Source organism: Ursus americanus, chromosome 26 (genome assembly GCF_024610735.1).
Source record: "Ursus americanus isolate L20-20 chromosome 26, mUrsAme1.1.p, whole genome shotgun sequence".
Classification (NCBI taxonomy): domain Eukaryota; kingdom Metazoa; phylum Chordata; class Mammalia; order Carnivora; family Ursidae; genus Ursus; species Ursus americanus.
The window spans coordinates 8,041,307-8,061,397 of record NC_142152.1 but is presented as its reverse complement, the minus strand read 5'-3'; the positions used below and the strand labels follow the sequence as shown (position 1 = coordinate 8,061,397).

Genomic DNA, 20,091 nt, shown 5'->3' with positions numbered 1-20,091 from the left:
GGCCGGAGGCGACACACTGCAGCACAAACGTTCCGGCAGCAAGTGTTCCGGTCCTGCAGCTAGGGCTCGGTCTTAGCTTCCGTAGGCCAGTGCACTACCTTAGATTTCAGGGAGGGGTTTATTAAAATGGTACATTGTACACAAAGCTCCATCTCCGTGCATCTAGCAGTATTTTTCAAGGAAAAGCTAAGAACATAGATTCCATCTTGTACTGTCTGAAAACATTACCATGATTTCAAAGATTTATGCCCTGTGTACATAATCAATAATTCAGGCTGGCATTTTCTTTTGAACAATGTGATAGCCTGTGCTTTATACTCTCCTTTATACTTGCACAGTCATGCAAGCACAGAAAATACGATGCATTCGCAGATAAACGTTTGGGAAAATTATCTAAAACAAAAGTCTCTACACCGACCCTAAATATTACAGATTCTCACTAAATGTCAGCTAATTCTATAAATAATATCTGGCATCTGCTCTGCGGAGAGCCACTTACTTCAAGACTGTCAAGCGTACTTAACCCCAGCACCCGGTTCTTATACCCCGCAACACCCGCAAGGATATACACTTTATTTCAGCGATTGTAAGACCTGAGAGCCTGAATGTCTTTGGCAATTGTAAGCCACGTTCACTGCATTTATCAAGATTGCAAACCAGTCTGTAAATAGCTCCATTGGATAAACTCCTCCCTCCCTAAGGGACACATGTGCAAAGCCATAATAAGGATTTGTTGATATTTATTGAATAAGTAGAGTGAAGAATGAATAAATGAGCATCAATACCAGTTTACTGTGGAAAAATTTTTAAGCCAAGCATTATCTTATAATCTGACCCGAATTCCATCAGAAGTAGGAATGCAAAGTTTTTCAGATTAACCCATACAATATCAGCCATATACACACACAGTAATTTTACCTTTTCATACCATTTTTGCTCTTTTCAATAAAAACATAAAAAGGAACATTCCAACTTCCACTTTTTTAAACAGTGAACTCAGTAGGAACCCCATGGTGTGGTAATACAGTTGGGGTTCCCATGGGTTACAGAGAGGGAACCTGACAAACAGCTGGATACCACATCTGGGAACCAGCAGACCAAAGCAAGCTACAGCAGCACAGGGCTTATATTAGCATGTAGACATCAGGGATTCACCTAATAAACAAATCATGTCGTCTGCTTGATCATAATATTGTTCCCTGATAGGAGCTAAACAAATGTAAGTTTACTAAAATAGGCAATACAAATGCTGTGCTGACCTGGAGGCTTATTATGTTGCCATTGTCTTATTGAAAAAGACCACATCCAAACCAGTAACATGACTCAGAGTGAAGCTTCCTAAAAATAAAGACAACTTTTAGATCTTTATATTTTAATAGAACAGGAAACTTCTGGTTAAAGAGTGAATGTGGTCAGTGAGCAAATAAAATTTTTTGCCAAGAGGCGCCCGGATGGCTTAGTCAGGTAAGCCTCTGACTCTTGATTTCAGCTCAGGTCATGATCTCAGGGTTGTGAGAGCCATCCCCATGTCAGGCTTCATGTTGGGCATGGAGCCTGCTTAAGAGTCTTTCCCTCTTCCTTTGCCCCTCTTCCCTTCTCTCTAAAAAAAAAAAAAAAAAAAAAATGGTTTTTTTTTAGCCAATACTACATTGAGAAGTCATCCATTAAGTTGGCATTATTGTTTATTACCACCAGGACACTTTTAATCATGTCCTTGAATAGGAGACCCCAACCACTTTGTGAATTGTTTTGCCTTTAGCCCAAACCTTGATACCAAGGCAAAGAAAGCACTGAAGACTGTGGGAGGAAACATCGCTACCAGCTTTATCCTTTTCCCAGGTTGTAAACTACCATCAGAGAAGGATGGCAGCAACAGCTAACTTGGACCTCTTATTGGAGGAGTATCATTCCTGGAGCTAGAGACAGTAGAAAGTGGTGCTTATAAATTTGGCCCCTGGCTCCAAGGAGCTGCAGTCAAGTGCTGGCTTCATCACTTTCTAGTTGCAGGACCTCAGGCCTCAGTTTTCCCAACTATAAATCAAGGACAATATTTATAAAGATTAAATGAGTTATTTCATTTAAAGTGCTTAGCATAGAGTAAGAGCTCAATAACTGTTAGCTGTTATTAACAGTACACTAAATATTATTGTCGGTAGTAGTATCTAAAAGAGGCAATGTAATGGGAAGAACCTGGACTTCTCTTAAATTGGACAGACATGTTTTTGAGCCAAATTTCTTATCCTCTCTTACCTCAGTTACTTTCCTCCACGTAAGACACTTCACGGAGTTGCTGCAACTATTAAATTACACGACATACATATAAAGGCCTTACTACCATGCCTCATACATAATAGAAACTCTGAAATGTATACCATGATTACTTGTGGGGTTCACTAAGACAGAATGATCAGAAAGCTTTGAAGAGGAAAGCCCTCACAGCACCTGACTTCTGATTCAAACAGAACCTCAGCCTTTCTAAAAACCACCAAACTATCAGGTTTCCTACATTTCTTAAGACAACAGCATCCCAGCAGTGAACCAACTAGCCTATGATTTCTCTTCCCAAATCTGCTCATCTTCTAGCATTCCCATGTCCGTGGATTCTCTCTCCCTGGGGCAATGTTTCTCTAATGCAGACCCTCCTTTCCTAGCCTCCAGGCTATGGACCCAGACGGGGCTTTCCTCATCTTTAGGGGCATTTATTGTTTTGTCCCTTGATTAAAGATAGTATCCCTCCCAGTCCTTGTGGAAAACAACTCCTCCTCCATCCCCGCAGGCTTCTGTGGTTCTAATGGGCTTGCCAATCACAATCCTGGCCCTCTGGCCTAGGGGTTGATATATGACCCTTACTGGACCAATCAGAGATCTTCCCTAGAACTCTTCAAATTGGCAGTAAAGGAAAAGTAGTAGAACCCCTTTAATGAAGCTAGAAAATGTGAGTTGAGAACTATCGGGAGCCCTGGTTCCAACTTTCTGGGAAAACCCTTTGAAAGACTGAAACTAGGGGGGCGCCTGGGTGGCTCAGTCGTTGGGCATCTGCCTTCAGCTCAGGGCATGATCCCAGGGACCTGGGATCGAGCCCAGCATCAGGCTACCCACTAAGCGGGAGGCCTGCTTCTTCCTCTCCCACTCCCCCTGCTTGTGCTCCCTCTCTCGCTGGCTGTCTCTCTCTCTGTCAAATAAATAAATAAAATCTTTTTTTAAAAAAAGACTAAAACTAGGGACGCCTGGGTGGGTCAGTCGGTTAAGTGTCTGCCTTCGGCTCAGGTCATGATCCCAGGGTCCTGAAATGAAGCCCTGCATCAGGCTCCCTGCTCTGTGGGGAGCCTGCTTCTCCCTTTCTCTCTTCTGCTTGCCTGCTTGTGCTCTCTCTCTCTCCCTGTAAAATAAATAAATAAAATCTAAAAAGAAAGAAAGAAAGGAAGAAAGAAAGAAAGAAAGGAAGGAAGGAAGGAAGGAAGGAAGGAAGGAAGGAAGGAAGGAAGAAAGAGAGAAAGAAAGAAAGAAAGAAAGAAAGAAAGAAAGAAAGAAAGAAAGAAAGAAAGAAAGAAAGACTAAAACCAATTTGATGAGAGAGCAGGGGCAAGTGATATGTGACAACAGGTCTTTTAAGTCCAACCAGTTGCATTCCTGCTTTTCACCTTGTTCAGTATCAGATTCCAATACATTCATCTTTTTGCCGAGTCCAGTTCAAGTGGGGTTTCTGGATCCTAGGGAAACACAAAAAGGCAGGAAACACAAAAAGGCAAGAATGCTGCTACACCTGGGAGATGACTTGAACCTGGCACTCAGTCTCTGCCAGGATCTTCTCCTTCCACGATCACCCATGAGACTCACTAGGTCACCTTACTTTCTACCTACTGCTCATTCGAATTCTCCACAGACAGATAGCCTGGTTACTGAGAACTCCCAAGCATTATACCCAAGGCTGCCCCTACCAGTCATAACTTTTTTCTTCATTAAAATTTGAAAAAAACCCAGAAAAGTATTCTGAATGTTTCGATTTGGAGAAAGTGTCCATCCCTGGACCGATTGACTATGGCAAGATATTACACACAGACTGCTGGGGACACAGACCACTGTGTGCTCCACACCACAGCAAACTGAGCATTCCCTTCAAAGACCTTCACAATCTGTCCCCAAGATGCCTTTTAAGCTAACTTCCCACCACACAACTACATAAACCCCACAACCCAAACACACTGAATTACTCGATATATTCAGAAATATACCACATACGTTCATGGCTCTAAGCTTTACTCATGTTATTCCCTTGTCCTCTCAAAATTCTTGTCCTTAAAGACCCAGCTAAAAATGCAACCCCCATTGCCCTCATCCTCCCAAAATTAGTCTCTTTATCCTCAGTACGCTCATCCCCTCTATTGTATTTCCTGATGGATGTGTTTTATCTCTCCCACCAGATTTTAAGCTCATCAGGGTACGAGACCCTAAAATATTCATCTTGCTATCATTCGGTACCCAATGTAATAACCTTGTACTTAATCAGGACTCAATAAATATTGGCAAATGAACGATCCTTCAGATATGTTGACTACACATCATCAACCATCGGTCTCTAAATAACAATAGAACACCCCCTCTACCTGGGAGATCACTTTACAACCTAACTTCTTCAAAGCACCAGTACATGAGCTCTGAAATAGAAAGAACCCACCAACATACAGTTATATAGGCCTTCCCTCTATCTATCCCCCTATCAAGGCCGCCAAACTCAGCCTTGAAAAAGGCCACCTCTACTCTTGGAGGCAACCATTAAAAATATTCAAGCAAACAGTAAAAATTTGTGCCGAGCCAGATATTCTTCAATACACTAAAATGGCCAAAGATTTCCATATACGCTCATCACTATCTTCAGGCAGGAAGGAAAAGATCCAGAAACAAGCAGGTTGTTTTTCACCCTCACACAATCCCAGCCTCAACTCTGTTTTCCCAAATCACACCACCACTTTAGACTGCGTATCAGCACAGCAGATGCGAGGGTTTACAGTATGGCAGACATAGGAAGTAGAGTATTCAACAATTTTACAAATCATTTGTAAACCAGTGCTCTGAGATTAACTCCATAGACCCTCAAGTCTGGTGTTCTGTTGCAAAGGAGCTGACCCTGTTTAAGTGGAAGGCTTCCAGTCCCACTTTGCATTGCTGCCAGAACGAGCCTCAGGCTCAGCCTGCAAAAGGAACCCGGTGCTGGGTGTTGCACTTCACTTCTGGTTCTACAGGAATCTCCTCCTGGAGCTCTACCGTACCACTGTAGCCATAGGCTGCAAACGCATAAAAGGGCACTGCTGCTTCCATATGATCCGTTGAACTTGGTGCTCTGGAGGCAAAAGACATGCCCAGAAGACATGCAGAAACCCAATACATGGTTTTCCAAATAAACACACTATGTTTCATTGATAATAAGCCTGAAAAAGAGTCCTATGACCTGAACTTGGATCTCCCTATAATATAGCCAAATGAGTTTTCATTAGATATACGCAACTGAAAAGTTTCCTACTTTGCACTATCAGGAGGAAGATAACAAACACTTAACAAAGATTAATTATATGCCAGTTGCTTTTTGGCACATTTTATCTCATTTAATCCTCACGACAATCCCGTCCACTTTTTATAGTCAAGTAGCTAATAAATGGCAGAGCTAGGATTAAAACTGCATGTAGCTAGCTGATCCCCAAGTCCACATTTTTTCCACTAAACCATACTACCTCCTATCTACTTTGCTCTGATAAATATGCTTTAAAAATTCAGTGAATAAAATGCAATGTCATATTCTGGATTGGATTGTGAAATACAAGACAGACATCAATGAAAAAACTGGTGAATCCAAATGAAGTCTACAGTTTTAGTTAATAATATTGCAGCAATGTTAATTTGTTTGGACAAATGTATCATTGTAATGTAAAATGTCAACATTATGGAAAACTAGGTAAAGAGTAGGTGGGAACTCTCTGTACTCTTTTTGTGACTTTTCTGTAAGACAAAATTATTCTAAAATAAAGAGTATTTTTTTAAATTAAAGGAAGTTATGAATCTCAGATATATTGTCCTAAAGCTGAATGCCTAACTGCATATTTCCAATGGGGTGTAGATCTGTGGTCTTTTCTATGACTATGAATTTTTAAATCTGCCAGAGATTTCAGTGCTGTCTTCATTAGGACAGCACAAAAGCAAGTCCAAAATCAAATGACATCTTGGTTGGCCAGCAAGAAAGGAGCCTGTCCACCAAAAAGAAAACCTCACCAAGTTGATCATGACAGCAGGTAACTTAAACAGCTGCTTTATAATATGCTGAAATAGGTAGTTACGGGTAACTGGGAAGCAGAAACAACACAAAGCCACCTTGAAGGATGATGTTAGGACGATGTCATTAAAATATTGCATTTTGATAAAGAATATCAGCAGTCAGACCTAACTGACCCACAGAAATCAGAGAAGCTGAAATGGGTTCATCCTTATTTTGAGTTAAGACGTCATGCAAACCAGGAAAGAGACAGGACTGCAAACAGCATTGGACTCCACCCCCAGGCATTTCTCCCTGAACCAGAGGGCAGTCTTCCATCTGTGCACGCTGTTGAAAGGGCTGCTGATCCTGCATTGATCTCCTGGAAGACACCTGCACTTAGAAATGCTGTTTCTACCCAGAATATCATCACCAAAGAACTATACATACACTTACATAAAAAAAAGTCCATACAGAACACTTAAATTTTCATACTTATAATCTAAAGCTTAGATCTCTTCCACCCTATTCACTGAGATAAACACATTGATTGAATAGTCTATATGCTTAGTTGCACCCTGTTCAACTTTGTTGTGTTGCCAGATCTCCAATTGAGTGGAGGTTAAATGCCTTTTGAAGGTTTCTTGTTTTTGTCTTTTCAGTGGACTCTCTATACGTTTATTATTTTAAGATATTCAAGTAGTTTCCCTTTTTAATTTACCATAAATGTTTTCCCTCGCAACATTCCCTAGTGACATTCTATTCTGGACCCTTTTGAATGCAAAATCCTTGATAAAGACATCTTGGAAAGGGAGGTAAAAGGGAATAGGAACATAGAGAAGCTTCTGAATCGTCTCCTTTGAAATTTTGTCATCTGGATGCTTGACGGTGGTCTCTTTGTTAAGAGTTTAGCATCCGGACCTTAAGGCCACACAATTAATATTCCTGCTGGAATCCTAGGGACTCTCTATGAAAGAGCCTGTTGTCCAGTTTTCAGGCCACATTAGGTAATTTCCCGCCCAGGAGCATGGCCTAAAAAGAATGTCGGTGTTTCCCTTCAGGTATAGGTGCCTGGGGGTCAGGGGGAGAGGGAAAGGCAAGGGGTGGAGTGGGAGGCGGGTGATCGACAGGGATAGAAACCGTGTCTCCTCCTCCCTCTGAATGCGAAATAGCCAATGAGGTGACGCGGCCGGCCCGGCCCGGCCGCCTGTGCCATATAGTATGCAGCAACCCGAGGAGTCACGTTGGGGGAACGGCAGAAAGCAGCTATCCTTTTACACTACTTTGCTCTAGCAGCTATCTTAATGGTGACTGCGTGGCCGGGGGGAAACCTGATCGGCCAGATCCAGCCGAAACCGGGAGGGAGGGAGTGGGCTTTCCGGAGGGGGGGAGGAGGGAGGGAGACGAAGAAGGAGGAGTAAGAGAGGGGGAAAGAAAGAGGAAAAGAGTGCGAGGGAGTGAGGGAGGGAGGAAAATAAACAACAAAAAATGTCCTCTTCCTCCCCCACCGGGCAGATTGCAAGTGCGGCGGACATCAAGCAGGAGAATGGGATGGAAAGCGCCTCGGAAGGGCAGGAGGCGCCCCGAGAAGTGGCGGGGGGCGCGGCGGCGGGGCTGAGCCCCCCGGCTCCAGCCCCTTTCCCCCTGGAGCCGGGGGACGCCACGGCCGCCGCCGCAAGGGTGAGCCGAGAGGAAGGGGCAGTGGCGGCAGCGGCGGCGGATCAGGTACAACTCCACTCGGAACTTCTGGGCAGGCACCACCACGCCGCGGCCGCCGTCGCCGCCGCCGCCGCCGCGCAGACCCCGCTGGCCTTCTCGCCCGACCATGTCGCCTGCGTGTGCGAGGCGCTGCAGCAGGGGGGCAACCTGGACCGCCTGGCCCGGTTCCTGTGGTCCCTGCCCCAGAGCGACCTGCTACGTGGCAACGAGAGCCTGCTGAAGGCGCGGGCGCTGGTGGCCTTCCACCAGGGCATCTACCCCGAGCTCTACAGCATCCTCGAGAGCCACAGCTTCGAGTCGGCCAACCACCCGCTGCTGCAGCAGCTCTGGTACAAGGCGCGCTACACCGAGGCCGAGCGAGCCCGCGGCCGGCCACTGGGCGCCGTGGACAAGTACCGGCTGCGCAGGAAATTCCCCCTGCCCCGCACCATCTGGGACGGCGAGGAGACGGTGTATTGTTTCAAGGAGAAGTCGCGCAACGCGCTCAAGGAGCTCTACAAGCAGAATCGCTACCCTTCGCCCGCCGAGAAGCGGCACCTGGCCAAGATCACCGGCCTCTCCCTCACCCAGGTCAGCAACTGGTTCAAGAACCGCCGGCAGCGCGATCGGAACCCCTCAGAGACCCAGTCCAAAAGGTGAGCGCCAACTTTCCTCCTCCTCCCCCTTCCTCTCCCCCACCCCCTTCCCAGCTTTCTTTTCCTCCAAGTGCTCGCAAACATGGCGCTTACCTTCCCCACCAGCCTGGTCCGGCTGCCCACCTCTCCCCGCCCCCCACCTCTCCCCAACCGGAGGATGGGGGGGCGGCGGTGGCGAGAGGCGGGGGAACCTCCCTCCTTACCCTCCCCCTCCTCCCCCCAGAAGTTTCTCGTCGCCCGCCTAGGTCTCAGTCCCCGCCCCCACCTCGGCTGGTCACTGCCGCCCAGTTTCCCACCCCCATCCCGCTGGCTTTGAAGTTGCCACTCTCTCTCGGGTTCTGGCGGGGCGCAGAAGCGTGTGTAGGCGCCGGAAAGGCAGCTCCGGTTGCCGCCCGAGGCCCACGGAGATTGCCAGTGCCGGCCGGGGTCTGCACCTCCAGCGGGTCACACTGGCCCGGACCGTGCACGCGCTCCTTGACCCCCCCGTTCGGTTGCTCCCCCCCCCCAAAGCCCCAGCCTGCGCTGGAGGTTGCCTTGGCCCTGGAGGGATGAGGGTGTGGGTGGGGGCTAGCGTTTCCGAAGGGGGGGCTGGGGACGTCGAGGTTTTATGTGACAGAGTTAATCATTCACCCTGCCCGCTGTGGTTCCCTTCGCGGCCGCGGCAACGTGGGGTATTGGTGCGGCTGGGTCTGCCGTGTTTTGAAACCTGATTCTGAACTCATTCGGATCGGATTTCAGCGCCGCCGGGGCAGTGGGGCTGGAGGGCTTGCTTCCTCGGCCCCCAACGCTGCGTGGCTCCCTCCTGGGACGGCGCTTGGGGGTGGGGGCGCTATCAGCTCCACACCTTCTAGAGTGCCCACCCTGGGCGGGTTTGAACTTTTTGACTGGCAGAGTTTTTGACCCCAACTGGTAGAAAATAATCGGGTTTTCCACCTCTTTTGTGCGTCCTTTCGAGTCATACACCTGGAGGGTGTATTTTGTGTATTGTTAGCGAACTTTGGAGAAGGTCGTCTTAAGAGATGGTGTCTCCAGCCACGCGGGCATAGGACAGAACGAACCCAAGCAGCTCGAAGCTTCTGCCCAGGGAAGGAATTTGGGAGCCAGGGAGGCCGTCCGGGCGGAGCGAAGGTGATCACCCGGCGCATTCCAGAGTCCGCCGTGGTCCGCCCTTGCCGCTCCTGGCCCAGCGCCCCTGCCAGGGCCCGACGGCTCCGGCGCTCCTCGCCCAAGGCAGGGAGGGAGGCGCTGGGTCGGAGCCGGGCCTCTCGGTAACCAAAACAAAACGCGCCCTGAGACCTGAGTGCATCCTTCCGCAGACTTGAGGGGAGACCCAGAGGAGGCCCGTCGGTCACCCCGCGCCAGCTTGTGGCAGCGGATCCCGTCGCCCGGAGTTCCGTCGGAATCCTCAGGGCCAGAGGCAGGGGGTGGGGAGCGGGCGTGGCGCTCAGGCCAGCTGCCCTGCAGCCTCCACTCCCCGGCTGGGCGCGCTCCCCGTCTCCCCAGCCACACTCTGCGGGCTTTGCGTGCCCCCCCCCCTCAACTCCACACCCCCCGCCCCCGGCCCAGTTGCCTGGTTTAGGCCCCTCTCCGGATCTACCTCCCACCCGCACCCTCGGTGAGTCACCCTCGCAGACGGCGACGGCGGCCCAGCCTCAGCTAGTAAATCAAAGCGCTTTCTGCGCTCCTGGCCCCGCAGCCCAAAGCCAGGGTAATCCCCTCCCCTCCGCATGAAAGCGAACCGACCGCCGGGCACTACAAGGGACGTGGATCTTCTACCGGGCCAAGTCGCACCACGCTTCTAAACTGCGGGCCAACTGCCCCTTTCTCCCGCGCCCGGCCTCAGACCAAATGGGAAATCCCACCACTCCCCGGATTTGGTGTTCCCCCTTAAGTCGGGGAGCTGAGGAACACAGTCCCGTCTGGTGCTGAGGAAGGGGTCTGATGGTTACAAGGCTGCTGAGTGACCCGCACCCTTTCCCTCCCACCTCACCAGGGCACTGGATGGTGTATGTTAAATAGGCCCCTATGGCTTCTTTTGGATTCAAAGGCGACTGCACATAACAGTTCTTGGGTTGAAAGTGCCTTTCCTACATCAAGGACAGCCACTTTGTTGAATGAGAGAGTTGTCAGTCTGGTGGAGTAGAAGTTTGGGAGCAGGTGAGAAAATGATCTCTTGTTAACTAACTGGCAAACAAAACTGGACACTCCCCACCTCCTGCTCCTTTGGCACTTTCATTCACCTACAAGATCACACTAATCTGAATTGGTTTTGAGGGGAGGGGAAGGAGTTCCTAAGCAGGAAAGACTGACCACCTCATCTAGGGAGTTTTTTCTGCGGTATAGGTAGCAGAGTATTTAACAGGAAGGAATAACTTCCATGCTATAAAAATGTATATACAATTTGCATAGTAAATCCTATTCGCTGAATTTACATCTTCCAGATCTCTGGACTTTACCTGAATTTATTATTGGTAAAATGATTGGGATAGGAGAGTTTATCTTCCCGCATTCTCTGGATGGTCAAAATCTGCTGAAAGGTCTCCTAGCTTAGATAGGACTAAAGACTTCCTGCTCTGCTTTCCTTAAATACTGACTTTAAGGGGGTTAGAGGCTGGATTTCTAAACAAATGGCACTATGTAGAATGTCATCCCTCTGACCTTCTGAATGTCTTGGTTTTCCCCCTCTCTGCAGTGAGTCAGATGGCAATCCCAGCACTGAAGATGAATCCAGCAAGGGCCATGAGGACTTGTCTCCTCATCCACTCTCTGGTTCATCGGATACTGTCACCAACCTCAGCCTTTCCAGTCACATGGAGCCCGTATATATGCAACAAATTGGAAATGCCAAGATCTCATTAAGCTCTTCTGGAGTTTTGTTGAATGGAAGCTTGGTGCCTGCAAGTACTTCACCTGTCTTTCTCAATGGTAATTCTTTCATTCAGGGACCCAATGGAGTCATCCTTAATGGATTAAATGTGGGAAATACACAGACAGTGTCATTGAACCCACCAAAAATGGCATCAAACATTGTGAGCAATGGTATATCCATGAGTGACATACTGGGGTCTACCTCCCAGGAGGTGAAGGAATTCAAAGTCCTCCAGAGTTCTTCAGCTAACTCGGCAGCCACCACTTCCTACAGCTCCAGTGCCCCTGTGTCATTCCCAGGGCTGATACCCAGCACTGAGGTCAAAAGAGAAGGCGTTCAAACAGTGGCTTCCCAGGATGGAGGCTCTGTGGTGACTTTTACTACACCAGTGCAAATTAACCAGTATGGCATTGTCCAGATCCCCAATTCCGGAACAAACAGCCAGTTCCTTAATGGGAGCATTGGATTCTCTCCACTGCAGCTGCCTTCTGTTTCCGTAGCAGCTTCACAAGGTAAAAGTCTCATTCGGTACCATAATGCACCAGTGAATGCTTTAGCCAGCTGCCGTAAATGACGCATTTGGTGAGAGCTATAGATTGATGTTACTGTTCAGGTACCTCATTGGCTGCCACAGCTGCAGAATAGCCTTGATTTGTCCCTCCTTCTTCACAACGTCGTGTAATACCCAGCTTGTTTGGTTCCCTGGCATCATGGAGATGGGCTTTTATTTTCCTAACAACTAAATGGAAAAATACAGTTCATAGCAAATCTTGCCAGTTCTACAATTATAGAAATATGATAAGTCAATTGGTGCTTACAAAATAACCCATTGCTTGACATTTTAAGATTAAAAATTAATAATATTGCTGAGAACACAAAATTAGTCAAAGCAATTGGTACAAATGTGTACACTTTACCTAAGCATTTTCTGTTTGACCAAGAAGTGTTTTAGAAGAGCAAGCTAAAAAGACTGGATCAATTGTGTTTGATTCATGTTCCTCCTGTAATTAAAACTAGGAGACCTAAAGGAAAACCAGAGGAATACGTGACAGGGTGTCTGTTGCTCTGCATGTATACCCAGCCCCCTAAATGTATGGGTTTATTTGGGAAGGCAACTGTAAGCCTTATTATAAACATTTGCGGCTTTACTAAAGGCAGTATGCTAAAGAAAACACTGATCTGAAATTTGGGAAGCCTGAGGCTGATAGGCCTGTTCTTCACAGACTTTAAGCCAGCCTGATGGCTCTGTATATAGAAACAGGAATGGTTAGAATGGCCGGGGCTATTAGAATGGAAGGGGTTATGCCACCTTCAACTTAGGAGTAGGGGATGTTAATGCGTGTTTGCCTTCCTGTAAGCAAATCTGAGTGTCCAGATTTCTATGAGACCAAAATAAGTAATTGTTTGCCTTAAAGATCAGCTTCCTGTAAAATGGCTTTATCAAAAAATATCCATTTATGCACAACTTTTTATGTTTCCACAACTATGATCTCCTTCAGTTTATAGGAGGCATTAATGGAAAAGATGTTGTTGAGTACATTTCATTCTGTAAAATCAATTCTCAGGTAGAAGGGTAGTAAAACACAAAACTCCTGCAGCACACCATGTATTTCTTCATTGTTCCAGGTTCTGGAAAGGATTAAGTTAAGTCACTATCCAGCCTAAGGCAAAAATATGGAATCCGCAAGGAAAGTCAGAGTGCTTCATTTTATAATAATTTAATGTGGATCTAAGCCCTTTTCTCTCTTTAGGAAATTTCCAAACAGTAGATAACATTTTAAAGACAACAAATTTGAGCAAAAAGTATAGTATGTACATTGGGGGAGAAGAAAAGCAGAAATAGTTTTCACATGTAATCTAGAAATATGCTACCATAGAAAATTATTACAAACTAATAGCTAATTTTTAAAATGGGACATTATATATGAATAAGAATAGCATTTTCAGTTAAAATAACTAAGATCAAATGACAGAGCTGTCAACCCTAGACTGTCTGGGTGCATTAAAGGCGTAAGTTTAACCAGATGGGTCCAGGAAGCAACGTTCCTTTGTGGTGATGATGGACTGCAGTTCTCAGTAAAGCATTTGGGGATTCGAGCTTTCTCAAAAACGGATACTGAGACTTGCTTTAAAATGTGTAGACAGCGTAGATTATCTTTCAGTAGTTGGTATTTTTATGGAAACACAGAATATATACATCTTTTACTCACTTTATAATCTGAGAAAAGAAGGGGTTTTTTTCCTTACAATCATTATAAAGGCTTTCCACCTATGTCTTTTTTCATCTGGATTTTTTAAACTGATTTTGAAATTATGGTCCAGTTTATAATTTAAGTGCAATTACACTTAAATATCAAGTTTTAGATCACATCTGCTTTTCTTCCTTCATTCATATGTGTTATAATTTTCTACACATTCAAAAATATTATTTTATTTATATTCAATAGCTGTTGGGGAAAATGTCCTGTCATATTATTTATGGTTCTCTCAAAAAATAACTAATCATTTTATTCACATATACAGAAGCAAATAGTTTCACAAACGCATAACACATAACAAAATAAATATTTCAGATGATTTTGCTACAGTTTAACAGCCAACAAGAATTTTAAAGCATGCTTAAGTTGAAGTCAAATAAAAGCCTTTTCATTTGTTTGGCCTGGAACAAACATTTATGTTAGGGAAGAGCCCAAACATACATAGAAATGTTTTTATTAACACTAATATTTCCATGAAGAATACTTACTAGTGGTTAAATATTTTTTTAAATCTTAAATACAGAGTTTTCATTTTTTTTTATTTAAAGACATTCCTTTGCATTTAAGGTGCTTAAAAAGTGTTTGGAAGACGTTTAAACAGCCCTGTGACATATGTTTATCAATATAGGTGGTAATATAATCACAATTATTCTAGATCAAGAAGGGAAATGTTTTAGGTGAATTACCTTTAATATTGAGCTGTTTTCTCAAAATAGCAGTTTACTGAACATCTAATGCAAGATCAGGATAAACAACCCATCTGAATAATTCTGTCACAAAATTCCCTCAGGTCCACCTTTCTTTCAGTGGCAAGAGAATTGCCATCATTTTACTGTGCCGATGTAAAGACTCAGAAAGAAGAGGGTTTTACTTGATAGTAGGAGTGAGGGGGAGGGTCTAATTCATCTCCATTGTCTGAGTTACCTGATTTTGAACATCTTCTCAGCTTTCCACTTATGTTTCTTTTTCTACTTCTGGTCTCTGTAGACCATTAAAGTGAGAGCCTCAAAATATGAACCTTTTAGAGAAGCATTAGCTCTAATTATTTACATTAATCTATAATTTTAGAAGTACATTTTATTATTATCATTAGTTCTTCCTATCACTGCAACCCTGAAAATTCAGAACTGGCACAACAAAAGAAAAATCTATTGAATATTTTGTTGATTGTCTACTTTATGGTTAGTTTGGTGAAAGTTTGAAACTTGTCTGTACAGGTTTATATTGTTAACTTCAAGCCCCAGGGCAACTCATTTTATGGGGATTTTCTACATTTCCATTTATGTCGGTTACTGAGCTTGTCGAACAAAGGCATTTATTTTGCGTTTGTGTTTTCTAGTTCTAACTGGCAGAACTAGCTACAACTATCAACTGATTGAGAGAAATTGAGTTGGTAATAATGAACCAGAAACTTGACTGAAACCAGAACCTGGAAAAAAAAAGTTTCTCATAGTTGGTTTCTAAACCAGTAGTTCTCATTCCCCTTGTGTCATCAGGCTTACTCGGGAGTTTAAAATACACCTGTTCTAGGACCTACTGAGTCAGAGTCTCAGGAGTAGAGCCCGGGAATCTATAGTTTTAAGTGGTCAAGATAATTCTACTGAATGGTGTGTGTAAAAAAACATCTTTTTTTTTTTTCCTTTCCTTGTCAATTCTATCAATGATAATCTGTACTTTATTTATTTTTTTTTTTTAGGTAATATTTCAGTAAGTTCAAGCACTTCAGATGGGAGCACATTTACAAGTGAGTCCACCACAGTCCAGCAAGGAAAGGTTTTCTTGAGCTCCCTTGCTCCCAGTGCAGTGGTATACACTGTTCCCAATTCAGGCCAGACTATAGGATCTGTTAAACAGGAGGGCTTGGAGAGGAGCCTGGTATTTTCTCAGTTGATGCCTGTCAATCAGAATGCACAAATAAATGCAAACCTGTCTTCTGAAAATATCTCGGGGAGTGGCCTCCATCCACTGGCCTCCTCATTAGTTAATGTATCCCCAACTCACAATTTTTCCCTGACTCCCCCTACCTTACTAAATCCCACCGAGTTAAACCCTGACATTGCTGATAGCCAGCCAATGTCTGCACCTGTGGCAAGCAAATCTACTGTGACATCTGTCAGCAACACTAACTATGCAACTCTTCAGAACTGTTCCCTTATTACTGGTCCAGATCTCTTGTCAGTCCCCATGACCCAGGCTGCCCTTGGGGAAATTGTGCCTACAGCTGAAGACCAGGTGGGTCACCCTTCCCCAGCAGTACACCAGGATTTTGTCAGAGAACATCGTTTGGTTCTGCAGTCAGTAGCTAACATAAAAGAGAATTTCTTAACAAATTCTGAGGGCAAAGCCACAAGCAACTTAATGATGCTGGACTCAAAATCCAAGTATGTCCTAGAGGGCATGGTCGAGACTGTCTGTGAAGACCTGGAAACAGACAAAAAAGAGCTTGCCAAGCTCCAAACTGTCCAACTGGATGAAGATATGCAAGACTTATAAACTTGAGTTCCCTCTCTCTCTCTCTCTTTTTCTGGCATCAGCAGGCAGACCTTTTCACGAAGCCCTGAGGACATAAAGCATTTTCCCATTTAAAGGGAAACACTAGTTTTGTGGGTAAATGTATTCAAGAGACTGGATTGGTCTGCGTGAAGATCACAGTTAAATATACAGGAGTAGAACTGCATTGCTGTAGCCTTTTCGTTCACATGTGTTCTCTTTTAAATAGATGGAGACAAAGGAACAAGATGAAACATATCAAGTCAAAGTGTATCATTTGGTTGACTTAATATAATTCTAAGGTCAAATGGAACTCTATAGTTCTTTAAATTTAAACTGTATACACCTGACATCGGCATTAGAAACAATACAGTTATTTTTGTTTACTTTTACTCCATGGGCATTGATGAAGTTAAGCAGCATAAATGGTACTCCGCACTATTCTAAGGGTAGGTTTTTGAATATATGCATTTCTGTTTTTCAGCATTTTTGTGAAAGTCTTGGTTTGTCTCTACACATTTCCAAATGTGCTTGCTAATAGTCCAGTGGGGCTGAGAAAGTTTGCAACTCCACTAAAAACTCTGAAACAAACTTCAGTATGAGTGTAAATATATTAGTCCGATAAGCCAGGATTTGAGGAATTACAGTGAATTTTATTTATGCTGTATATGTTTCTCTTATACTTCAGACAGTATGAACTGAAAAGAAAAATGTTTTCTTACTGTTTAATTTATTTTTATTGCTTGAACAGGAAGTGAACATAGTTATTTCCAACAAAGTTTTACTTCTGTAGGATTTTAAAAGTAATGATTTTTATCAGGAGTCTATTATGGTCAATATTAATAACACTGAAACAGGCAATCTAACTCCCAATATTGGAATTTTGGTACTTTTTTTCACATCCTTGTTCTTTATTTAGCAACTCTCTGATTCATTTAAATTTGTTTTCTATAGAATTGTATGTGCCTTTTTACCTTGTGGCCTTTTAATTATTCTTACTAAGGTACAGAAGTGTCAGCAGAAGCACTGAGGGCTCTTTTCTATCTAACAGGGTTATTTTCACCACAAAATTGCTTTAAATCTGAAGAACTTAAGTTTCACTTAAATAATTATGTGTGTTTCTGTTGTAAATGGATGCACAACTAATTATTGTTGATGCTTTTCATTACAATGAAAATAACCATCATAGATTCCCACGTAAAATGAATTCTGTAGACTATGAAAACAACCATTTTGAACTAAGAACATGTGTATTTTCTTGAGCAAAACTCTGCCCTGATGAAACTTAGTTCTAAGTGTTTTGCATCAGTTGTTCCATTATGACATACAACTGTTATTTGCACTATATTAACATGTCTTGTTTAAAAGTAAATCTTTTGGGGTTTCTTTGAGAATCTTGCTTGATAATGTTGTGAGCTGTGGTTATAGTTTTTATCAGGACTGAACACAAAATGGAATGATGCAAATACATTTATGTAGTGAGTAAAGTCTCTGGTGTCTGCAAAGCAAGAAATGGGAGGAAATGATCTCTTCAGAGATGACTTAAAGTGATCGAACATAAAGCTGTTACCAGTCTTGCTCTCTTCAAGGGCAGAACAAAGAGTATACTCTTGATCCTAACAGGCCCATCAGCTGAGCCTGTTGAATAAGGGCCATGGGGGACTTACCTTTTCTTGTTATTGCAAATGCAACTGGAAGACACAGATGGAGAGCCCTATCAAGACTTTTTCCCATTGTTTTGTTAAAGAACTTAAATCCCATCTTTTTTATGGAATTAGTGAATGTTCTTAAACTGCTGAAACTACAGTTTTTTGTCTTTTTTTTTTTTTTTTTTTTTACACAAAGTCAGGTGTTTTAGAGTTCTCTTCCACTCCGTCACTACTTACTCAGCTTGGTTTTTTTTTTTTCTGTAGGTGTGTGCTGATCATGTTTCTGAGATTAATTACATGGTTCTGTAGTGTAGTTCACATGAAAATGTTTTTTCACTTGATGGCTGCAGATATCAAGAGTTTCTGTTCATTATTTTAAAATACCGATCTAATAAAGGAGATAAGAAGGTTTAAAAAGTTATATATATCATATATATAACTGGAAAAGTTTCATTTGTCTTCCAAAAATGTAGTAAGCCTCTCTTTTATTCACAGTTCTTCCTGTCTTTTTCCCTTAAGAAAAAGAAAAGATAGCACAAAACTTACGACTTATCTAGGAAACCCATTCATACTCCCAACATGATGTAATTATACCCCTACAATTACTCCAGGTAGCTACACAATATACCAGGTAAGAATCAATGCACATTATAAAGAACTTATTGTTCTTTTCTATTCTTTCAGTAAAATAAGGGCCAGTTGGTTTATAGCCCATACGTATGTGAATGAAATAAGATAAATCCCATGATCTCCTTGCACAGAATTGCAAATGTTTTTTGCAATACCAAGGGCCGGACTCAGAACCCTTGGAGTTCATGTGGCAGAATTCCTCTTACATAAACCGATGCTTGAAGATGCTGCAAATGACCCTCAGATGACCCCCCAAGAGGAATCAGAATAGGGGTAAGAGCTCTCCCTGCAAACCCCAACCCCTGCTACTGGCGGTGCGATTTTTGGTGTGAAGTTCTCTATGCACTCTATGCCAGAATTTGGCATTTAGCTCTTAGTTACAGCTAGTGAAGAACAGTTTTATCATTTAAAGAGAAGGTGCATTTGTTCCTCAATCAAGCAAGAACACCTGTGTTGTAGTGTTTCCTAGCTCACGTATATTTATAGTAATGAAAAGACTGAATCGTACACATGTTTCTATGCCTTTCTTGTGTTATGAAAGGCAAGTAGACATTATAGCCATAGGTAAAAATGTGTAGTTAAATTGCACACTGACCTTAAATCTTCCGGTATATGCCCTTGCATTTTGCATGTCAAAATTTGGATTATTGGGCATGTGTTGCAGCCTGCCCTGCTACATGTTAGGCAAGTGTGCATTAGTACATAGCCAGAAGTTCTTCATTCTTTTACAATGTTTTTGACAGATCATCTCATCATAAAAATATAAATAATTCAGGAAATTTGTGGGGAAAAGAATTACATTTTACAAAAGATGTTTCAAAGTCTTCCTAGAACTTAGATGATAGAGCCTAAGAGTTATTTTGTATCTAGTTGATACATTTCATGTTAATTTAATATTACCGCTGTACATTTTATTAATCAAAATTATGTAGCATGTGACTCTTTTGGCTTTCAGGGTTCTCAATTTTTGTTCTTTTGTTGCATGTACTGTATGTTTAGAGGAGACCGGTTATATACTCAATATGGTTTTACTGTGCCTTACACAAAGAGAAAATCTATACAGAATGTGTATCATGGGGTGGGGTAACAGAGTCTGTACTGCACTGTTAGGTGATGGCACACAGAGCATGTCCCAGAACATTTCTGTGCTCAATTACCCAACCAAAGAGATCTAAAGTATGTATGTTGTACTGTAATAGGGGTTTATGCCTGGACAATTAAGTGTTTTATTTGTTTTCTGAAATGATGTGAACTTATTTTTCTAAACACTATGCTAAATAAACTTTATATTTATACATACCTTGTGTTTAAAAAGTTATTTATCCCTGGGGGGAAAAAAAAGAAGAAGAGTAGGGAAAAAGAAAAACAAAAACCCACACAAACATTCCATAAGCTGGCAGGTATAAGGACAATAGGAGTCATTTTAGCACAATCTCTGTTGGTCTTTGTACACAATTATGCAGTTCACTTAATCGTATTACACACCCAGAGCTAAATGATTAGATTTCATCCTCCTTAAAGAAATGTGTCCTGTTCATCTAGGTGTTCCAAAATCTGACTCTCCTACTCTATTAGGTTTAGTAGAATTAAATTCAATGAT

The 20,091-nt window shown here is 43.2% G+C and overlaps 1 protein-coding gene across 2 annotated transcripts; it reads left to right on the top strand.

Annotated features, from left to right (window-relative positions):
* Positions 1 to 7,443: 7,443 nt before the first annotated feature.
* Positions 7,444 to 18,119, top strand: LOC123800675 (homeobox protein SIX4). Of its 2 annotated transcripts, XM_045810484.2 has the most exons (4): positions 7,444 to 7,548; positions 7,757 to 8,595; positions 11,288 to 11,976; positions 15,419 to 18,119. In XM_045810484.2, the coding sequence occupies exons 1-4, from the start codon at positions 7,546 to 7,548 to the stop codon at positions 16,213 to 16,215; spliced, it is 2,328 nt and encodes a 775-aa protein (XP_045666440.2). In that variant the 5' UTR covers positions 7,444 to 7,545; the 3' UTR covers positions 16,216 to 18,119. The 2 variants fall into 2 exon arrangements, with proteins under 2 accessions (XP_045666440.2, XP_045666439.2); XM_045810483.2 differs by lacking the exon at positions 7,444 to 7,548 and having other exon boundaries at positions 7,660 to 8,595.
* The last annotated feature ends 1,972 nt before the right edge of the window (positions 18,120 to 20,091 follow it).